The sequence below is a fragment of the Triticum aestivum genome, chromosome 7D (assembly GCF_018294505.1).
Source record: "Triticum aestivum cultivar Chinese Spring chromosome 7D, IWGSC CS RefSeq v2.1, whole genome shotgun sequence".
Classification (NCBI taxonomy): domain Eukaryota; kingdom Viridiplantae; phylum Streptophyta; class Magnoliopsida; order Poales; family Poaceae; genus Triticum; species Triticum aestivum.
Window position 1 is genome coordinate 367239419 of NC_057814.1, and position 22812 is coordinate 367262230.

Sequence of the window (22812 nt, forward strand, 5' to 3'; positions counted from 1 at the left end):
GTCATCATCAAACTAGTCAACATTTCAACATTTGCGGAATGTAGAGAAAACACACAAGAACAAATGATTATTACCAAGTCACTATTACCTCAACCACCCAGGTTCATGCGCTCAACACCTGCCAAGCAACCCGCCCACTTTTGACATTCGGCGTTGATGGTGCCCCAACATTGACGAAGGGAGTCACTTGAGCGATAGTGGTCGCTAGTGTTGCGCGCATCGAAGTACTCCTTGATGCGTTGCCAATAAGTGTTGGTGGATTGGTCGGTCCCAACGGTTGCATCTTGAGAGACTTTCTTCCATGCGATGCAAATCAACACATCTTCGACGTTGGGATAATTTGCGGCTCTTCCCTTCATAATGAAGCCCTCATCATCCATGTCGAGATTGTCATCACCATATTGTAGAGTTTCGTATTCTTGTGATGCATACTCATGTGAATAATCGTCATTTGTCACATTTGTCGCGCACATGAAAGCTTCATCATCAAGACTACAAATGGACGTACATGCAATCAATTTCACATTCTATTGGAATCCATAATTGAAACAACAAAGAAATGCACAAACAATTGTTTTACCTTTGCGACATATCATTGAACATGTTGGATGCGGTTGCCGTCAGCGTGGACACATCTTCCTCCATGGCCGGCGGCGACGGAGGAGGAGGTGGATTAGGAGCTCTGTGGCCGGAGGAGGAGGCCAAGGTCGGCGGCGGCTGCAAATCGCCCTCCGTAGCCGCGTCCGGCTTTGAGATTTTGTCGGCCGAGGTTGGTACCCCGCCGGGTTGCGGCTCCGCGCCGCCGACCGCTTCACGCCTCCACCACGTGGCTTGGCGGCCCGCTGCTTCTTTGCAGCCTCCGGCGCGATGGCGATCGGCCGGGGTGAGGCAAATCCAGGGCGTCGGCATCGCGGCGGCGACATGGAGGCGGAGGCGGCCGCATTGGGGAAAGTTGGCACGGAGGCGGTGGCAAAGTCGGAGAAAGCGACAGGGTCATCGGCATTGGGGGCGGCGGGCGGGAGGGGGATGGCCGGGAGTCGGACGGCTGCTGGTCGGGCGAAAGACAAATGGACGACACTTGGGCAGTTGGTGGGCAGTTGCGTTTTTACATCTCCATGTGGTGGAGATGCAAATTTGCACCGCGAGGTGTTGTAGTTTACATCTTCGAGAGACAGAGATGTTATTTTTTCTACATCAGCATCATCTGCTGGAAAGGTGGTGCAAAAGGTATATGTATACATCTTTTGTTGGAGATGCTCTTACTAGTCTCTACTACCTAAAAGGAACGGAACGTTCCGTTTCCCATCTTACGTTGTGGGCTTCGTCCGACCTCCTCCGCATCGCTACGTTTTGAAAAAAAATTCCGCCCCTTTCATCTCTGACTTTCCTTTCATAGGTTTTCAAGAAGAAAAGCAGCCTCAAGTTAAAAAAAAACAGCCTCAAATTACGCTCTAATTTGTCTCCCTAATTCTAAGCCGAAACTCCTCCATGCAGGCATGCACACGATCTCTCCCATCTCTCTTTGTATTCCTGATGCATACTAGGGTTTCCCGCCGCCGTCCACCTGGCTCCTGGCGCCGCCACGCCTTTGATCTCCTCCGCCAATCCACTACGATCCTTCTCATCCGCGTTACAGGTTCGTTCCCTTTCCTCCGTTTTTTTTCTCAAATCGAGCAGAACAGAGTGTCTTTTCTGGATCCGCGCGTTTGCGTGGCCGCCGAGGCTGGATACCGGGAGGAGCTAAAAGGAAGGTGGTATCGGCCGCTGCTGGAGGGGATCAGTTCGTTTCGAGGTGTAGGGAGAGAAGAGAGGGACGGGCAGGGGGCCGACACCGACGTGGGCTTGCTGGCTTCTGCTGCTCTGTATGGGAGAGAGTGTGTGTGTGTGTGTGTGAGAAAGGCGCAGGGGCCATGCCGACGAGCAGCAGCAACCGGAGTTGTGCATGATTTCGCAAGATGAACCAGGCCTCGGGCGTTGAGAGAGAGAGAGATGGAGCGATTATTTTTCCGTGACCGAGTGATGCCGCTGATGTGCTGCTTCTGCTAATGCATAAACAGAGAGGGGCATGTGTCTAATACCGTTGCTGCTAATGCATACGCATAGATAGACAAAATTATGTTGTGTGCTAGCTATGGGAGCGTGTACTTCTACTACTATTATTTTTAGTTGATCTACTATTGTTTCTCATTTGTCCGTATATATGTTATACAGATTGTTGTGACGAAAAAAAACAATATGATCTTTTGCAAAGCTGTGTTGGACTGAATGATTTGTAGTCGAATTATGTTGTTTGATATACATGAGGATCGTAAAATTATGTGTTAGACATGATTTATGTGAAAATATTAAAATTGTCTGTTGTCCCGTAGCAAACGCACGGGTAATTATCTAGTAAGTTTTAAAAATAGCATCCACTTAGAAGCAACCAAACAAAGGCTTCCTAACACCCAACGAATATCCCCGCAAAAAAAAACACCCAACGAATAAACCGGAGCCAGGTGGATTGGTCTGGCCCACATGGCGGCCCCACGTGAAACGCCGCCCGCGGATGGCGCGTAGCTACTTCCCTCAAGGCAAAAAAGCACGGAAAGGAAGAAGATTTGGGCGGAGAGCATCAGGGCCAATAATGCCGCAACGCGTCTCCCCCTGTCTGTCTCTTTCATCCCCCCTCTCTCTGGCTGTCGTCGTCGTCCCTTCCATCCCCGCCACCACCTCCTTCTCCTCCTTCTTCCAAGATCTCCTACACCACTTTGTCTCTTCTTCTCCCTCCCCGCAAACTCCCCTTGACTCCTTCCAATTCGATCCCGTTTCGCGCTGCTGGTTTGGCCGGGTATCTTGGCTGCTTCCATCGGATTTGGATAAAACAAATACCGTAACGGAAAGCGGGACGCTGCTATCCTCCCTCCCATTGCCGCTCCTGCTCTGAATCGTGTCCAATTCCACGCATTTGTTCCGGGCGGGTCGGGGTTCGTTGGCGCCGTGCGGATCCGTTACGGGAGGTCGTCGGCGTGCGTTGCTGTCCGTCCTTGTTCTTCTTGGCATGAGCGTTGGGGAAGATGGGGCTGGATTACTACAGCGTGCTCAAGGTCAACCGGAGCGCCACGGAGGACGATCTCAAGAAGTCGTACCGCCGGCTGGCCATGAAGTGGCACCCCGACAAGAACCCCGGCGACAACAAGGCAGAGGCCGAGGCCAAGTTCAAGAAGATCTCCGAGGCCTACGAGGTACGTCTATTCTAATCAAACCCATTTGCTCTCCCATTTTAATCCTTCTTACAAATGCCGCTCGCAACCATCATACTACCATCTGTTTCGACTGCGATCTACAAAGCGTTGCATCCATGTCAGTTTTATGGGCATTATGTGTCGTTTGTTATGCCAATCTTGACTTTTGCACACAAAAACAAATGCTAATCTGATTGCAACAATCGTACTTGCGATAATAAAAATGCTAGCGTGTCAACTGTCAAGATAATTCTGCTTAAATCGCTGGATTTTTTTACCAATATCAATCTTGATTTTTGCACACACAAATATACAGATATTATGCCTGCCTGCTAATCTGATTGCAAGAATTGTATGATTAAAATGTTTGCAAGTTTTACGGTGATGCTTCAAAGTAATGCTTGCGCAGATTGCTGGATTTCTTTTATGACCAACATCTACTGCCTTTCAGGTTCTGAGTGATCCGCAGAAGAGGACAATATATGATCAATATGGGGAGGAGGGCCTGAAGGCCTCCGCGGAGGCCGGTAGCTCGTCGTCATCTATGAATGGCTCCACCAACCACCGTTTCAATCCTCGGAATGCCGAGGACGTCTTTGCTGAGTTCTTCGGCAGCAGCAAGCCTTTTGAGGGGATGGGGCGCGCCAAGTCGATGAGGTTCCAGACAGAAGGCGCCGGCACCTTTGGTGGGTTCGGTGGTGGCACCGAGAGCAAATTCAGATCATACAATGATCCTGTCGGCGCCAGCTCTAGCCAGCCCCGGAAGCCACCGCCCGTGGAGACGAAGCTTACATGCACGCTTCCAGAGCTATACTCTGGTTCGACACGCAAGATGAAGATATCCAGGAACATTGTCAAGTCTAATGGGTAATTGCACTGATTCCCTGATATTTCCATGAATTTCTATCCTGCATTCCAAACTGGCCCCATACTGGAGTCAGATGGAGGTGTCAAGAACATGATGGTTGATGCATACCCATTTCATTTTCTCCCATATGACCTTTCTCTTACCTGCTCATTTTTTAACAGGCAACTGGGCACTGAATCGGAGATTCTGACAATCGATATAAAACCCGGATGGAAGAAAGGGACCAAGATCACATTTCCGGACAAGGGCAATGAGCAGCCGAACCAGCTCGCCGCCGATCTCGTCTTCGTCATCGACGAGAAGCCTCATGATGAGTACACGAGGGAAGGCAACGACCTGCTGATCTACCAGAAGATCGACCTGGTGGATGCATTGGCAGGAACCACAGTGAATCTGAAGACCCTCGATGGGCGTGACCTGGTGATCAAGCTGACAGACGTGGTAACACCGGGATATGAGCTTGCAATCGCCAAGGAGGGGATGCCTATTGTGAAAGAAAATGGGAGGAGAGGCAATCTGAGAATCAGGTTCGATGTTGATTTCCCGAAGAGGCTGTCATCGGAGCAGCGGCAGAATATTAGGAAGGTTCTTGGAGGGGGAGGGCAGCCTCAGCAGTAATGATGACGTTCCGGAAGCAAATTCAGCTCTCCCATAGTTGTCCATGAAATGCAGACTAATTCAGATGTTCTTCTTTGGTTGGCTTGTATGTCTAGTTACTTTTGGTTTGCGGGTACTTGTTCCTGATCTGCTCCTTTGTTGAAGAAATAGCGATAGTAATTGTTGACTACTCCATACAGATTACGATGTAATGTTAATTTGTTCATTATTGAGTCACATATTTCAATAGTCCTTGAAAATTGTACAAATTCCAATCTTCTCCTTCCTTTTGTGAATTATCATGTGTTGCAAGTAAAAGAGTGAAAGCATTTTTTCCAGTTCTAATGTGTTTTGTGAATTATTATGTAGTTTGATGACCAATGCCAAATTTACCATGATTGGCATGGCAGGATTGGAGTCTGTATGTATCCGTAAATAGCAATGGCCATGCTTGAATTGTGGCCTCATCGCTCTGAAAAGGAAACCGTTGCATTTTGCGGCTCCGTTTCCACGTGGTAACGGCGGTGATGAAGCCAGCGGAGGAGTAAAGGGAAAGCGCCAAAGCGGAAAGCCAGGGCCAGGAGCCGCCGGCGACGGTGTGGTACAACCCGATGCCGTCGTCACCGGGGACACAGCGGCCTGTCGCTGTCAGGGTGTACGGTGACGGCATCTACGATCTCTTCCACTTCGGCCATGCTCGTGCGCTCGAACAGGCCAAGAAATCGTGAGAGCTCTCCTCCCCTTCCAGCTTTCACAGTTGCAAACCTCCTTCGGTTCTGAATTATGATGTCCTTGTTTGCAACTCTTGTCTCTGTCCTCAGATTCCCCAACACCTATTTGCCCGTGGGCTATGTTAGAATACAACTTGTAATAGGATTAGGACTCCTACTCGGTTTGTAATAGGGCTAGGTCAGGTGCGGCTTGGCTCTTATATATACCTCTTGTACTGGCACAATATTGCATCAACAATTATTCAATACAATTCTACATGGTATCAGACTTTCGATCCTAGGGTATGGCTAACCCGCCAGCCCCGCCGCCGCCCGGCTACTTCGAGCGGCACGCCGCCATTGTCGCCGCCAAGGTCGCTGCAGCCACGGCCTCCTCCGTCTCTACCTCTACTCTAGCTTTACTCCCACCAATACCCCCTTCCATCTCCTTCACCGACACCATCTCCGATATTAGCCCCTACATCCGCATAACCCTAGACCTTGCTGCTCACAGCTACTACCATTAGCGTCACCTCTTCGACGTCCACCTTGGACGATGCAATCTCCGCTCTCACGTTGCCGACGACTCTCTACCTCAACTTCATGATCCGCAATGGGTCAAGGATGATCTCGGCATCATTCAATGGATCTACATGCGAGTCTCCACAGAGATCTTCAATCTCGTCCACTGTGACGGTGCCTCCGCCGCCGATCTATGGGCGGCCCTTCGTCAGCTCTTCCAGGACAACGTCGACGCTCGCGCCAACAATCTCCACACCGAGCTTCGAAATACGGTGCAAGGTGATTCACCAGTCGGCGTCTACTGCCAACGCCTCAAGGCGATCGCGGATGAACTCCGCGAACTTGGTGATCCGATCGACGATCGCCAGCTCATCAACGTCCTCCTCGTCGGCCTCAGCGAGCGGTTCGAGAAGCAGGCCTCCTTCATCCCTATGATGCGTCCGCGTCCCTCCTTCGCCGAGGTTCGCTCGATGCTCCAATAGGCCGATCGTGCCCTAACTACGAAGGACTCCCGTCCTCAGGTCTTCACTGCTTCTCCTCGCCCGCCTGCGTCGACGCCGGCACCGCCACCTCCACCAACAGCACCTCCTCAACCATCCGGCTGGCGTCCAAGTCCTAACTACCGGGGCAAAAACCCTAGGCCGCCGCAGTTCCGCACGACGCCGACTCCTGCTCCGCCCCGGGCTTCATCAACTGCACCACCACCGCCACCCGGTGGCGCCCGTCTCCTGATCCATGGACAGGGCTAGTCCAGGCGTGGCCTATGCCCTGGTCCGCCCCTACGCCATATGGTGCCCCGCCTACCTATACCGGTGGCTGGCAGCCCGGTGCTCGCCCTCACACCGGCGCGCCCGTCCTCGCGCCCCGACAGCCGACGGCCGCGTACCACGGTGCTCCCGCCTACGCGCCGCCGATCTACAACACCAGTCCTTATGCATCCTATGGCGCTCCATCGCCCCCCTACATGCAACAGTACAATGATGGTGCTTCTCTCTTTACGCCGATGCCGGCCTACTGCCGACGCCACCACACCCGCAAGCTCCCATGACTACACCGGCCTCTACTTCGACTCCGAGCTGGGACCAAGCTGCTTTTCTACAAGCCATGAACAACTTTGCTGCACAAGGGAACTCAGGTACGGATTGGATTTTCGATTCTGGTGCTTCTCGTCATATGTCTGCATCGAGTAATTTGCTTTCTTCTTGCACACCTTCGCCTTTTCCCTCCATTACTCTCGGTGATGGATCCTCTATTCCTATTTACTGTGTCGGTCAGGCTCAAATCCAATCCCCAACTAAGCCTTTGCTTCTTCGTGATGTTCTTGTAGCTCCTGCTCTTATTAAAAATCTGATTTCTGTTCGCCAAATCACCACTGATAATCATGTTTCTGTTGAGTTTGACCCCTTTGGTTTGTCTGTGAAGGACTACCCGACCAAGGCCGAGATCGCTCGATTCAATAGCTCCGGTGATTTATATTCTCTCCATGGTGCTTCGGTCGCTGCTCCTCCAACATCTATGGTGGCCTCTGTTGATCTGTGGCACCAACGTCTCGGCCATCCCAATAAAAATGTGTTATCCCCACTTCTTACTAAATTTTCAATACCTTGTAATAGAGATTCTCATAATTCTTCTATGTGTCAGTTGTTGGGGAACTCGGTTCAACTAAAGTGAGAGAGACAGACACCCGCCAGTCACCTTTAAGCAACGAGTGCTCGCAACGGTGAAACCAGTCTCGCGTAAGCGTACGCGTAATGTCGGTCCGGGCCGCTTCATCTCACAATACCGCTGAACCAAAGTATGACATGCTGGTAAGCAGTATGACTTATATCGCCCACAACTCACTTGTGTTCCACTCGTGCATAGCATCAACGCATAAAACCAGGCTCGGATGCCACTGTTGGGGAACGTATAATTTCAAAAAAATTCCTACGCACATGCAAGATCATGGTGATGCATAGCAACGAGAGGGGAGAGTGTTGTCCACGTACCCTCGTAGACCGACAGCGGAAGCGTTATCACAACGCGGTTGATGTAGTCGTACGTCTTCACGATCCGACCGATCAAGTACCGAACGTACGGCACCTCCGAGTTCTACACACGTTCAGCTCGATGACGTCCCTCGAACTCCGATCCAGCCGAGTGTTGAGGGAGAGTTTCGTCAGCACGACGGCGTGGTGACGATGATGATGTTCCACCGACGCAGGGCTTCGCCTAAGCTCCGCAACGGTATTATCGAGGTGTAATATGGTGGAGGGGGGCACCGCACACGGCTAAGAGATCTCAAGGATCAATTGTTGTGTCTCTGGGGTGCCCCCTGCCCCCGTATATAAAGGAGCAAGGGGGAGGCAGCCGGCCAAGAGGAGAGGCGCGCCATAGGGGGGAGTCCTACTCCCACTGGGAGTAGGACTCCTCCTTTCCTTGTGGGAGTAGGAGAAGGGAAGGGGGAAGGAGAAAGAAGGAAGGGTGCGCCCCCCTTCCCTAGTCCAATTCGGACCAGACCATGGGGAGGGGTGCGGCCACCTTTTGAGGCCTTTCTCTCCTTTCCCGTATGGCCCATTAAGGCCCAATACGAATTCCCGTAACTCTTCGGTACTCCGAAAAATACCCGAATATAGTCGTCCAATATATCGATTTTTACGTCTCGACCATTTCGAGACTCCTCGTCATATCCCCGATCTCATCCGGGACTCCGAACTCCTTCGGTACATCAAAACTCAATAAAACTGTCATCGTAACGTTAAGCGTGCGGACCCTACGGGTTCGAGAACTATGTAGACATGACCGAGACACGTCTCCGGTCAATAACCAATAGCGGGACCTGGATGCCCATATTGGCTCCCACATATTCTACGAAGATCTTTATCGGTCAGACCGCATAACAACATACGTTGTTCCCTTTGTCACCGGTATGTTACTTGCCCGAGATTTGATCGTCGGTATCTCGATACCTAGTTCAATCTCGTTACCGGCAAGTCTCTTTACTCGTTCCGTAACACATCATCCCGCAACTAACTCATTAGTCACAATGCTTGCAAGGCTTATAGTGATGTGCATTACCGAGTGGGCCCAGAGATACCTCTCCGACAATTGGAGTGACAAATCCTAATCTCGAAATACGCCAACCCAACAAGTACCTTTGGAGACACCTGTAGAGCACCTTTATAATCACCCATTTACGTTGTGACGTTTGGTAGCACACAAAGTGTTCCTCCGGTAAACGGGAGTTGCATAATCTCATAGTCATAGGAACATGTATAAGTCATGAAGAAAGCAATAGCAACATACTAAACGATCGAGTGCTAAGCTAACGGAATGGGTCAAGTCAATCACGTCATTCTCCTAATGAGGTGATCTCGTTAATCAAATGACAACTCATGTCTATGGCTAGGAAACATAACCATCTTTGATTAACGAGCTAGTCAAGTAGAGGCATACTAGTGACACTCTGTTTGTCTATGTATTCACACATGTATTATGTTTCCGGTTAATACAATTCTAGCATGAATAATAAACATTTATCATGATATAAGGAAATATATAATACTTTATTATTGCCTCTAGGGCATATTTCCTTCAGTCTCCCACTTGCACTAGAGTCAATAATCTAGTTCACATCGCCATGTGATTTAACATCAATAATTCACATCACCATGTGATTAACACCCATAGTTCACATCTCTATGTGACCAACACTCAAAGGGTTTACTAGAGTCAATAATCTAGTTCACATCGCTATGTGATTAACACCCAAAGAGTACTAAGGTGTGATCATGTTTTGATTGTGAGATAATTTTAGTCAACGGGTCTGTCACATTCAGATCCGTAAGTATTTTGCAAATTTCTATGTCTACAATGCTCTGCACGGAGCTACTCTAGCTAATTGCTCCCACTTTCAATATGTATCTAGACCGAGACTTAGAGTCATCTAGATTAGTGTCAAAACTTGCATCGACGTAACCCTTTACGACGAACCTTTTGTCACTTCCATAATCGAGAAACATATCCTTATTCCACTAAGGATAATTTTGACCGCTGTCCAGTGATCTACTCCTAGATCACTATTGTACTCCCTTGCCAAAATCAGTGTAGGGTATACAATAGATCTGGTACACAGCATGGCATACTTTATAGAACCTATGGCCAAGGCATAGGGAATGACTTTCATTCTCTTTCTATCTTCTGCCGTGGTCGGGTTTTGAGTCTTACTCAATTTCACACCTTGTAACACAGGCAAGAACTCTTTCTTTGACTGTTCTATTTTGAACTACTTCAAAATCTTGTTAAGGTATGTACTCATTGAAAAAAAACTTATCAAGCGTCTTGATCTATCTCTATAGATCTTGATGCTCAATATATAAGCAGCTTCACCGAGGTCTTTCTTTGAAAAACTCCTTTCAAACACTCCTTTATGCTTTGCAGAATAATTCTACATTATTTCTGATCAACAATATGTCATTCACATATACTTATCAGAAATGCTGTAGTGCTCCCACTCACTTTCTTGTAAATACAGGCTTCACCGCAAGTCTGTATAAAACTATATCCTTTGATCAACTTATCAAAGCGTATATTCCAACTCCGAGATGCTTGCACCAGTCCATAGATGGATCGCTGGAGCTTGCATATTTTGTTAGCACTTTTAGGATTGACAAAACCTCCTGGTTGCATCATATACAACTCTTCTTTAATAAATCCATTAAGGAATGCAGTTTTGTTTATCCATTTGCCATATTTCATAAAATGCGGCAATTGCTAACATGATTCGGACAGACTTAAGCATAGATACGAGTGAGAAACTCTCATCGTAGTCAACACTTTGAACTTGTCGAAAAACCTTTTTGCGACAATTCTAGCTTTGTAGATAGTAACACTACTATCAGCGTCCGTCTTCCTCTTGAAGATCCATTTATTCTCAATTGCTTGCCGATCATCGGGCAAGTCAACCAAAGTCCACACTTTGTTCTCATACATGGATCTCATCTCAGATTTCATGGCCTCAAGCCATTTTGCGGAATCTGGGCTCACCATCGCTTCTTCATAGTTCGTAGGTTCGTCATGGTCTAGTAACATAACCTCCAGAACAGGATTACCGTACCACTCTGGTGCGGATCTTACTATGGTTTACCTACGAGGTTTGGTAGTAACTTGATCTGAAGTTACATGATCATCATCATTAACTTCCTCACTAATTGGTGTAGGATTCACAGGAACAGATTTCTGTGATGAACTACTTTCCAATAAGGGAGCAGGTACAGTTACCTCATCAAGTTCTACTTTCCTCCCACTCACTTCTTTCGAGAGAAACTCCTTCTCTAGAAAGAATCCATTCTTAGCAACAAATGTCTTGCCTTCGGATCTGTGATAGAAGGTGTACCCAACAGTCTCCTTTGGGTATCCTATGAAGACACATTTCTCCGATTTGGGTTTGAGCTTATCAGGATGAAACTTTTTCACATAAGCATCGCAACCCCAAATTTTAAGAAACGACAACTTTGGTTTCTTGCTAAACCTCAGTTCATAAGGCGTCGTCTCAACGGATTTTGATGGTGCCCTATTTAACGTGAATGCAGCTGTCTCTAATGCATAACCCCAAAACGATAGTGGTAGATCGATAAGATACATCATATATCGCACCATATCTAATAAAGCACGATTACGACGTTCGGACACACCATTACACCGTGGTGTTCCAGGTGGCGTGAGTAGTGAAACTATTTCACATTGTTTTAACTGAAGGCCAAACTCGTAACTCAAATACTCTTCTCCACGATCAAATCGTAGAAACTTTATTTTCTTGTTACGATGATTTTCCGCTTCACTCTGAAATTATATGAACTTTTCAAATGTTTCAGACTTCTGTTTCATTAAGTAGATATACCCATATCTGCTCAAATCATCTGTGAAGGTCAGAAAATAATGATACCCGCTACGAGCCTCAATATTCATCGGACCACATACATCTGTATGTATGATTTCCAACAAATCTGTTGCTCTTTCCATAGTTCCGGAGAACGGTGTTTTAGTCATCTTGCCCATGAGGAACGGTTCGCAAGTACCAAGTGATTCATAATCAAGTGGTTCCAAAAGTCCATCAGTATGGAGTTTCTTCATGCGCTTTACACCGATATGACCTAAACGGCAGTGCCACAAATAAGTTGCACTATCATTATCAACTCTGCATCTTTTGGCTTCATTATTATGAATATGTGTATCACTACGATCGAGATCCAACAAACCATTTTCGTTGGTGTGTATGACCATAGAAGGTTTTATTCATGTAAACAGAACAACAATTGTTCTCTAACTTAAATGAATAACCGTATTGCAATAAACATGATCAAATCATATTCATGCTCAACGCAAACACCAAATAACACTTATTTAGTTTCAATACTAATCCCGAAAGTATAGGGAGTGTGCGATGATGATCATATCAATCTTGGAACTACTTCCAACACACATCGTCACCTCGCCTTTTACTAGTCTCTGTTTATTCTGCAACTCCCGTTTTCGAGTTACTACTCTTTAGCAACTGAACCAGTATCAAATACTGAGGGGTTGCTATAAACACTAGTAAGTACACATCAATAACATGTATATCCAATATACCTTTGTTCACTTTGCCATCCTTCTTATCCACCAAATACTTGGGGCAGTTCCGCTTCCAGTGACCAGTCCCTTTGCAGTAGAAGCACTTAGTCTCAGGCTTAGGTACAGACTTGGGCTTCTTCACTTGAGTAGCAACTTGCTTGCCGTTCTTTTGAAGTTCCCCTTCTTCCCTTTGCCCTTTTCTTGAAACTAGTGGTCTCGTCAACCATCAACACTTGATGTTTTTCTTGATTTCTACCTTCGTCGATTTCAGCATCACGAAGAGCTCGGGAATTACTTTCGTCATCCCTTGCATACTATAGTTCATCACGAAGTTCTACTAACTTGGTGATGGTGACTAGAGAATTCTGTCAATCACTATTTTATCTGGAAGATTAACTCCCACTTGATTCAAGCGATTGTAGTACCCAGACAATCTGAGCACATGCTCACTAGTTGAGCGATTCTCCTCCATCTTTTAGCTATAGAACTTGTTGGAGACTTCATATCTCTCAACTCGGGTATTTGCTTGAAATATTAACTTCAACTCCTGGAACATCTCATATGGTCCATGACGTTCAAAACGTCTTTGAAGTCCCGATTCTAAGCCGTTAAGCATGGTGCACTAAACTATCAAGTAGTCATCATATTGAGCTAGCCAAACGTTCATAACGTCTGCATCTGCTCCTGCAATAGGTCTGTCACCTAGCGGTGCATCAAGGACATAATTCTTCTGTGCAGCAATGAGGATAATCCTCAGATCACGGATCCAATCCGCATCTTTGCTACTAACATCTTTCAACATAATTTTTCTCTAGGAACATATCAAAAATAAACACAGGGAAGCAACAACGCGAGCTATTGATCTACAACATAATTTGCAAAATACTATCAGGACTAAGTTCATGATAAATTTAAGTTCAATTAATCATATTACTTAAGAACTCCCACTTAGATAGACATCCCTCTAATCCTCTAAGTGATCACGTGATCCATATCAACTAAACCATGTCCGATCATCACGTGAGATGGAGTAGTTTCAATGGTGAACATCACTATGTTGATCATATCTACTATATGATTCACGCTCGACCTTTCGGTCTCCGTGTTCCGAGGCCATATCTGTTATATGCTAGGCTCGTCAAGTTTAACCTGAGTATTCCGCGTGTGCAACTGTTTTGCACCCGTTGTATTTGAACGTAGAGCCTATCACACCCGATCATCACGTGGTGTCTCAGCACGAAGAACTTTCGCAACGGTGCATACTCAGGGAGAACACTTATACTTTGATAATTTAGTGAAGGATCATCTTATAATGCTACCGTCAAACAAAGCAAGATAAGATGCATAAAGGATTAACATCACATGCAATCAATATAAGTGATATGATATGGCCATCATCATCTTGTGCTTGTGATCTCCATCTCCGAAGCACCGTGCTTGTGATCTCCATCTCCGAAGCACCGTCATGATCACCATCGTCACCGGCGCGACACCTTGATCTCCATCGTAGCATCGTTGTCGTCTCGTCAATCTTATGCTTCTACGACTATCGCTACCGCTTAGTGATAAAGTAAAGCATTACATGGCGATTGCATTGCATACAATAAACGACAACCATATGGCTCCTGCCAGTTGCCGATAACTCGGTTACAAAACATGATCATCTCATACAACAAATTATATCACATCATGTCTTGACCATATCACATCACAACATGCCCTGCAAAAACAAGTTAGACGTCCTCTACTTTGTTGTTGCAAGTTTTACGTGGCTGCTACGGGCTTAGCAAGAACCGTTCTTACCTACGCATCAAAACCACAACGATAGTTTGTCAAGTTGGTGCTGTTTTAACCTTCGCAAGGACCGGGCGTAGCCACACTCGGTTCAACTAAAGTGAGAGAGACAGACACCCGCCAGTCACCTTTAAGCAACGAGTGCTCGCAACGGTGAAACCAGTCTCGCGTAAGCGTACGCGTAATGTCGGTCCGGGCCGCTTCATCTCACAATACCGCTGAACCAAAGTATGACATGCTGGTAAGCAGTATGACTTATATCGCCCACAACTCACTTGTGTTCTACTCGTGCATAGCATCAACGCATAAAACCAGGCTCGGATGCCACTGTTGGGGAACGTAGTAATTTCAAAAAATTCCTACGCACACGCAAGATCATGGTGATGCATAGCAACGAGAGGGGAGAGTGTTGTCCACGTACCCTCGTAGACCGACAGCGGAAGCGTTATCACAACGCGGTTGATGTAGTCGTACGTCTTCACGATCCGACCGATCAAGTACCGAACGTACGGCACCTCCGAGTTCTACACACGTTCAGCTCGATGACGTCCCTCGAACTCCGATCCAGCCGAGTGTTGAGGGAGAGTTTCGTCAGCACGACGGCGTGGTGACGATGATGATGTTCCACCGACGCAGGGCTTCGCCTAAGCTCCGCAACGGTATTATCGAGGTGTAATATGGTGGAGGGGGGCACCGCACACGGCTAAGAGATCTCAAGGATCAATTGTTGTGTCTCTGGGGTGCCCCCCTGCCCCCGTATATAAAGGAGCAAGGGGGAGGCAGCCGGCCAAGGGGAGAGGCGCGCCATAGGGGGGAGTCCTACTCCCACCGGGAGTAGGACTCCTCCTTTCCTTGTGGGAGTAGGAGAAGGGAAGGGGGAAGGAGAAAGAAGGAAGGGTGCGCCCCCCTTCCCTAGTCCAATTCGGACCAGACCATGGGGAGGGGTGCGGCCACCTTTTGAGGCCTTTCTCTCCTTTCCCGTATGGCCCATTAAGGCCCAATACGAATTCCCGTAACTCTCCGGTACTCCGAAAAATACCCGAATCACTCGGAACCTTTCCGAAGTCCGAATATAGTCGTCCAATATATCGATTTTTACGTCTCGACCATTTCGAGACTCCTCGTCATATCCCCGATCTCATCCGGGACTCCGAACTCCTTCGGTACATCAAAACTCAATAAAACTGTCATCGTAACGTTAAGCGTGCGGACCCTACGGGTTCGAGAACTATGTAGACATGACCGAGACACGTCTCCGGTCAATAACCAATAGCGGGACCTGGATGCCCATATTGGCTCCCACATATTCTACGAAGATCTTTATCGGTCAGACCGCATAACAACATACGTTGTTCCCTTTGTCACCGGTATGTTACTTGCCCGAGATTTGATCGTCGGTATCTCGATACCTAGTTCAATCTCGTTACCGGCAAGTCTCTTTACTCGTTCCGTAACACATCATCCCGCAACTAACTCATTAGTCACAATGCTTGCAAGGCTTATAGTGATGTGCATTACCGAGTGGGCCCAGAGATACCTCTCCGACAATTGGAGTGACAAATCCTAATCTCGAAATACGCCAACCCAACAAGTACCTTTGGAGACACCTGTAGAGCACCTTTATAATCACCCATTTACGTTGTGACGTTTGGTAGCACACAAAGTGTTCCTCCGGTAAACGGGAGTTGCATAATCTCATAGTCATAGGAACATGTATAAGTCATGAAGAAAGCAATAGCAACATACTAAACGATCGAGTGCTAAGCTAATGGAATGGGTCAAGTCAATCACGTCATTCTCCTAATGAGGTGATCTCGTTAATCAAATGACAACTCATGTCTATGGCTAGGAAACATAACCATCTTTGATTAACGAGCTAGTCAAGTAGAGGCATACTAGTGACACTCTGTTTGTCTATGTATTCACACATGTATTATGTTTCCGGTTAATACAATTCTAGCATGAATAATAAACATTTATCATGATATAAGGAAATATATAATACTTTATTATTGCCTCTAGGGCATATTTCCTTCATCAGTCATGTCAATTGGGCAAACATGTTGGCCTTCTCTTTAGTTCCTCTCAATCCTCTAGTACTTTTCCTTTTGAATTACTTCATTGTGATCTCTGGACATCACCAATAGAAAGTGTATCTGGTTTTAAGTATTATCTCGTGATTCTTGATGATTTTACTCATTATGTTTGGACTTTTCCTTTACGAAACAAATCCGACGTTCATAATATATTCCTTAACTTTCAACGCTATGTCTCGGTCCACTTTTTCCTCCCTATAAGATTCATACAATGTGATAATGGTCGTGAATTTGACAACTTTAAAAATCGAAATTTCTTTCTACAATATGGAATTCTCTTACGTTTCTCCTGTCCTTATACCTCCCCTCAAAACGGCAAAGCTGGTGTTCTCTTCGTACTCTTAATGACATCATTCGCACTCTGCTTATTCAATCTTCTATGCCGTCGATGTTCTGGGCAGAGGCACTCCACACGGCCACATATTTACTCAATATTCGTCCATCCAAAGTTAACCCACAAACTACTACTTACTTCTCTTTATTTCTCTCTCATCCAAATTACTCCGACATTCGCGTCTTCGGTTGTCTTTGTTTTCCAAACTCCTACTCCAATTCTCCTAACAAACTTTCCCCGCGCTCTATACTGTGTGTCCATCTAGGTTTTTCTGACGAGCACAAGGGTTATCGTTGTCTAGATCTTGTTAGTGGTCGTGTTCATGTGTCTCGTCATGTAACATTTGCTGAAAACATTTTCCCCTTTTCCGAGCGTCAACAATTAGATTCCAACTCACCCGCGCCGTCCACTGGTCCCTCTCGTCGCAATCATCTTCCCTTCTTTCACCCGCCGACCAATCCAGCGAAACCAGCCGCAATAGCAGATCCTGCCACCACCACTTATGTCATCACCTCTGTCTCGGCAGAAGAAAACACATTACACTCTGATGCGGCAGACTTCCTGCAGCCGCAGTCTTCACCACCATCCCCCGCGTCTGCTTCCTCTGCTGCGCCGGACGCGTCCACCACCTCTTCCCCCACCCCTCCTGCTCATGCTATTCCCGTTCCAGCTCCTACTAACGATCATACCATGCACACACGTGCCAAGTCCGGGTTTCGTTTACCTGCAAAAGATCGTCTCAATCTTCATGCATCTTTATCTCCTTTCTCTCTACCCAAATCTTACAAATCAGCTCTCCTAGATCCTAATTGGGCCGCAGCTATGAAAGATGAATATGATGCCCTTCTACAGAATAACATTCCTCCTATCCTAATCATGTTTGTCTTCTTCAAAAATCTCTTTATGGTCTTAAACAAGCACCACGTGCTTGGTTCCAACGTTTTTCTACTTATGCTCAAACCATTGGTTTTACCCCTTCCCGTTCTGACACTTCACTCTTCACCTTTCATTACAACAACAACACTACTTACCTTCTTTTATATGTTGATGATATTATCCTCACAGCTTCCTCACAATAATTTTTAGATCATAATATCTCTCTTCTTCGCCATGAATTCTCTATGATAGATTTAGGTCTTCTTCACCACTTCTTAGGTATTGTTGTTATCTGTGACTCCTCTGGTCTTTTCTTGTCTCAACATTAGTACACTCTGGATCTTCTTTCTCGTGCTGGTATGCTTGGTTGTCAAACTTCTCATACCCCTGTTGATACAGGTTCCAAACTCTCTGCCGACGGTGATCCTTTCTCTGATCCTTCTCTTTATCGTAGTCTTACCGGTGCACTTCAGTATCTTACTCTCACTCGTCCTGAAATTTCTTTTGCTGTCCAAAAAGCTTGTTTATACATGCATGATCCTCGTATTCCACACTACAATCATGTCAAATATATTCTTCGATATCTCAAAGGCACACTAGACTTAGGTCTTCATATCAACAAATCCTCTCCCACCTCCTTGACAGCTTACTCTAATGCAGACTGGGCTGGTTGTCCAGATACTCATAGGTCCACATCAGGATTTTGTGTTTTTCTTGGTAACAATTTGGTTTCTTGGTCTTCAAAAAGGCAGGTTATGGTCTCCCGCTCGTCTGCTGAAGCTGAGTACCGCGCTGTGGCTCATGCGGTTGCTGAAATGGTTTGGTTGCGCCAGTTGCTGTCGGAGCTGCACCGTCCTATTGAGCAAGCTACCATTGTTTACTGTGATAATATTGCAGCTGTCTACATGTTAGGGAATCCGGTTCAACACCGTCGCACCAAGCATACTGAGATCGACATTCATTTTGTTCGAGAGAAGGTGGCTCTCGGTCAAGTTCGCGTTCTCCACGTGCCTACTTCTGCTCAGTTCGCTGATATCTTTACTAAAGGCCTGGCGACTACTCCGTTTCAAGACATTCGTTTCAGTCTCAACGTCGTCGAGCCTACCGTCGACACTGCGGGGGATGTTAGAATACAACTTGTAATAGGATTAGGACTCCTACTCGGTTTGTAATAGGGCTAGGTCAGGTGCGGCTTGCCTCTTATATATACCTCTTGTACTGGCACAATATTGCATCAACAATTATTCAATACAATTCTACAGGCTGGTGCAGTGACGAGGTCACTCAGTGGTACAAGGGCAAGACCGTCATGACCGAGGAGGAGTGCTACGAATCGCTTCGCCATTGCAAGCATGTATCTCACTTTTTTTTGGGGGGGGGGCTCAAAATCTCGTCCTTTTTAGCAATGCAATTTTTCTTACTCTTACATTCTGTTCTGAATCTTATTGAAGGTGGGTCGACCAAGTCATACCTGATGCTCCCTGGATTGTCAACCAGGAGTTCCTCAACAAGAACCGCATCGACTACGTCGCGCACGACGCGCTTCCATCAGTATATACTTATTTATATGTAACAAATACCACCTATCCACTTTGCATACTTCCAAATCATCTACTCCCTCCATTGCTAAATACTATACAAGTCTTTCTAGAGATATCAATGCGGACTACATACGGAGCAAAATGATTTAATATACACTCTAAAATATGACTATATACATCCATATGTGGTCCCTATTGAAATCTCTAAAAAAAACTTATATTTAGGAACGGAGGTAGTAGTATGAAGCACCCTTTGACGCATGCAAGAGAAAGAAGAATTATAGTTCCATCCATTCCATGCAGTATGCGTTTGTAACCATTTGATTAGTTTGTGTAACTAACTTCATGTGCTTTGTTCCAAGTATGCAGACACTAGGAGCTGCCAATGACGACTACGAATTTGTTAGAATATCCGAATCTCCTCATTCTCATGACCTATATATAAACTGGGAATGTATGATTTGTGTGTTGTTTGTGCAGGTCAAGTCCATTGGGAGGTTCAAGGAGACCAAGCGCACCGATGGCATCTCGACATCGGACATCATCAAGAGGATCTTGAAGGACTACAACCAGTACATCATGTGGAATATCACCCGGGGTTACACCCGAAAAGACCTCGGTGTGAGCTATGTCAAGGTGCCTGTCCATTCCATTCCCTCAATAACTTCTCAAAAAGACAAGCAAGAAAATCAAGCACTCCCTTTTTACTGTAATAATGTGATCAGGAGAAGCAATTTAGAGTGAACATGGGCATTACCAAGCTAAAAGAGAAGGTCAAGGAGATCAAGAGAAGGTGATCGATCTGATCCAACTTACTTTTTTTGGAAAAGGAGGCTTGCCCCTGGCCTCTGCATCGGAACGATGCATCCAGCCATCTTATTAAAGAGTCTCTAAGTAGCACACAGTCATAAAAGTATTATAGCTCGCAAGCGGAGCAAAAAGTAAAAGAAAAGTGAATGCTCAATATCACAATCGGTATGACAATGTAAAGGACAAGCTCCCTAGACTCCTACCCTCTTATGCGACCGCCATCCGAACCGGTTGAATATAGCCTGTGCTACCATCTCCCACTGGTTGCACCCAGTAACCAAAGGTTCCCTGGAGTCTGTAGGAGTGAGTAAGTACCACGTACGGATCCATGCGGTAGCTCTAAAGATGACATGCAAGAAAGTTAAAATATGTTGTCTATTAAAAATCATATCATTCCTGCAATTCCATATAGCCCATATAAGTGCACATATTCCAATCCGAATATGAGCCGCAGTAATATGATCAACCCCAACTAACCACGTCCCAAATAACGATTCAATGTTAACTGGACGAGTAATGTTAAAGGCTATATGGATCGTTTGCCAAAGCAATTTCGCGAGTGGGCACTCTATGAACAAGTGTTGTATTGTTTCATCATGATCACAAAAACAACAGCGTGAACTACCTACCCACCGCCTCTTTACTAAGTTATCTTTGGTGAGGATCACTTGCTTGTGTACGAACCACATAAAGATTTTAATACGCAAGGGAACCTTAACCTTCCAAATATGTAACGATCTCGAGATTGGGCCAGAATTAATTAGATCCATGTAAAAAGATTTCACCGTAAACACCCCATTTCTAGCTAACTTCCAGTGCATCAGATCGGGTTGGTTGGATAATTGAACATCTATCAATCTCCAAACCAAGTGCATCCAGGCATTCCATCGCTCACCAACTAACGCACGTCTGAACTGAATATTCAAGGGAGTCGATTGAAATATTGTGCCTACGTAATCCTCCTTACGTTGCACAATGTTATATAGGGTGGGGTATTGTATGGCTAGTGGCATCTCCCCTAACCACGTGTCCTCCCAAAATCTTGTTGACATCCCATTACCAACCAAGAATTTGACCCTACGAAAGAACAAATCTTTCGTTCGCATGAGTCCCTTCCAGAATGGCGAGTTAGTTGGTCTCACGGTGACCTGGGCTAGCGTTTTCGATTGTAGATACTTATTGCGTAGTATCGGTGCCCACATACCCTCCGGGTTTGTCTCTAACCTGTAGATCCATTTATTCATAAGACATTTATTCTTAATTTCCAGGTTTTCAATACCGATACCCCCTGGTCTTTGGGTCGGCATAAAATATCCCATCGTGTGAGACGGTATTTCTTCTTGGCCTCATCTGACTACCAGAAGAATCGAGATCGAAAGAAATCAAGTTTCTTCCGCACCCCTTTCGGTACCTCGAAGAAAGATAGTAGGAACATCGGCATACTAGTAAGTACTGAGTTGATCAGCACTAGCCGACCTTCATATAACATTAGCTTGCCCTTCCAGCAACTAAGATTTTTTTCAATTCGATCTTCTATGCACTTCCATTCTTTATTAGATAGCTTACGGTGATGAATCGGTATGCCCAAATAACTGAAGGGCAAAGAACCTAACTCACACCGAAACAATTGTCTATATGTGTCTTGCTCTTCTTTGGCCCTACCAAAGCAGAACAACTCGCTCTTGTGAAAGTTTATTTTTAATCCACACAATTAATTGTTCGAAGAGACATAATATGAGTTTCATATTCCGCGCTTTTGCAATGTCATGTTCCATGAACATGATAGTGTCGTTAGCGTGCTGTAAAATGGAGACTCCCCCATTGACCAGATGAGGGACAAGTCCATCCACTTGACCATTTTCCTTGGCCCTGCCTATAAGAATGGTCAACATATCAGCCACTATATTAAATAGGAGAGGAGACATTGAATCCCCTTGTCTCAATCCCTTGTGTGTCTGAAAGTAGTGACCGATATCATCGTTAACCTTGATTCCGACACTACCTTTTTGGACTAGAGAACCCACTTGGTTCTGCCAAGCCTCATTAAAGCCTTTCATGCGCATTGCCTGCTGAAGGAAAGGCCATTTAACTTTATCATATGCCTTCTCGAAATCCACTTTGAAGATAACCCCATCTAGCTTCTTCGAATGAATTTCATGCAGCGTTTCATGCAGGACGACGACCCCTTCAAGAATGTGTCTCCCAGGCATGAAAGCTGTCTGGCTCGGTTGCACTACCGAATGGGCAATCTGTGTCAATCTATTGGTGCCCACTTCTCCAATAGTCCAATAATTCTTATCTTTAGACCATTCTGAGCCATTTACGAACATTACAGCGAATATGATCAAGACATTTATGGCTCCCACATAAATAAGAAGTTGTTTCGTGAATATTTTGAAACTCACGTTAAGAAGACATATTGGCCAGAACTGCTCGATCCGAACTGCCTCTCCTTTCTTTGGCAACAATGTAATCATGCCAAAGTTAAGATGGAACAGTTCCAAATGACCGTTAAAAAGATCTTGAAACATAAGGCATAAGATCATCCTTAATAATATGCCAACATTTCCTTTAGAATTCCGCGGGAAACCCATCTGGTCCCGGTGCTTTATTCGGTTTCATATGTGAAATTGCATCTAGAACCTCTTTCTCAGTAAACGGTGCAAATAGAATATCATTCTCCTCCGACCGAAGTTGAGGGATATCTCCAATAACAAGTTCATTAAGGGACACCTTGCTCGCTTCCGGAGGCCCGAAAAGTTGTTTATAATAATTAGAGATATAAGCTTTCAGATTCTCATGACCCACAATTGTCCCTTCGTCCTGCTCAAGCTGTATTATTTTCTTCT

General features: G+C 45.9%; 1 protein-coding gene and 1 pseudogene across 1 annotated transcript; both read left to right on the forward strand.

Moving 5' to 3' along the window:
- Positions 1-2610: 2610 nt before the first annotated feature.
- Positions 2611-4938, forward strand: LOC123167066 (dnaJ homolog subfamily B member 4). Its single transcript, XM_044584902.1, has 3 exons — positions 2611-3224; positions 3676-4091; positions 4254-4938. Exons 1-3 carry the CDS (start codon positions 3057-3059, stop codon positions 4708-4710), a joined length of 1041 nt encoding a protein of 346 aa, XP_044440837.1. The 5' UTR covers positions 2611-3056; the 3' UTR covers positions 4711-4938.
- A 125-nt stretch (positions 4939-5063) lies between these two features.
- The window catches only part of LOC123171106 (choline-phosphate cytidylyltransferase 2-like), a 51297-nt pseudogene continuing 33548 nt past the window's right edge, over positions 5064-22812 (forward strand).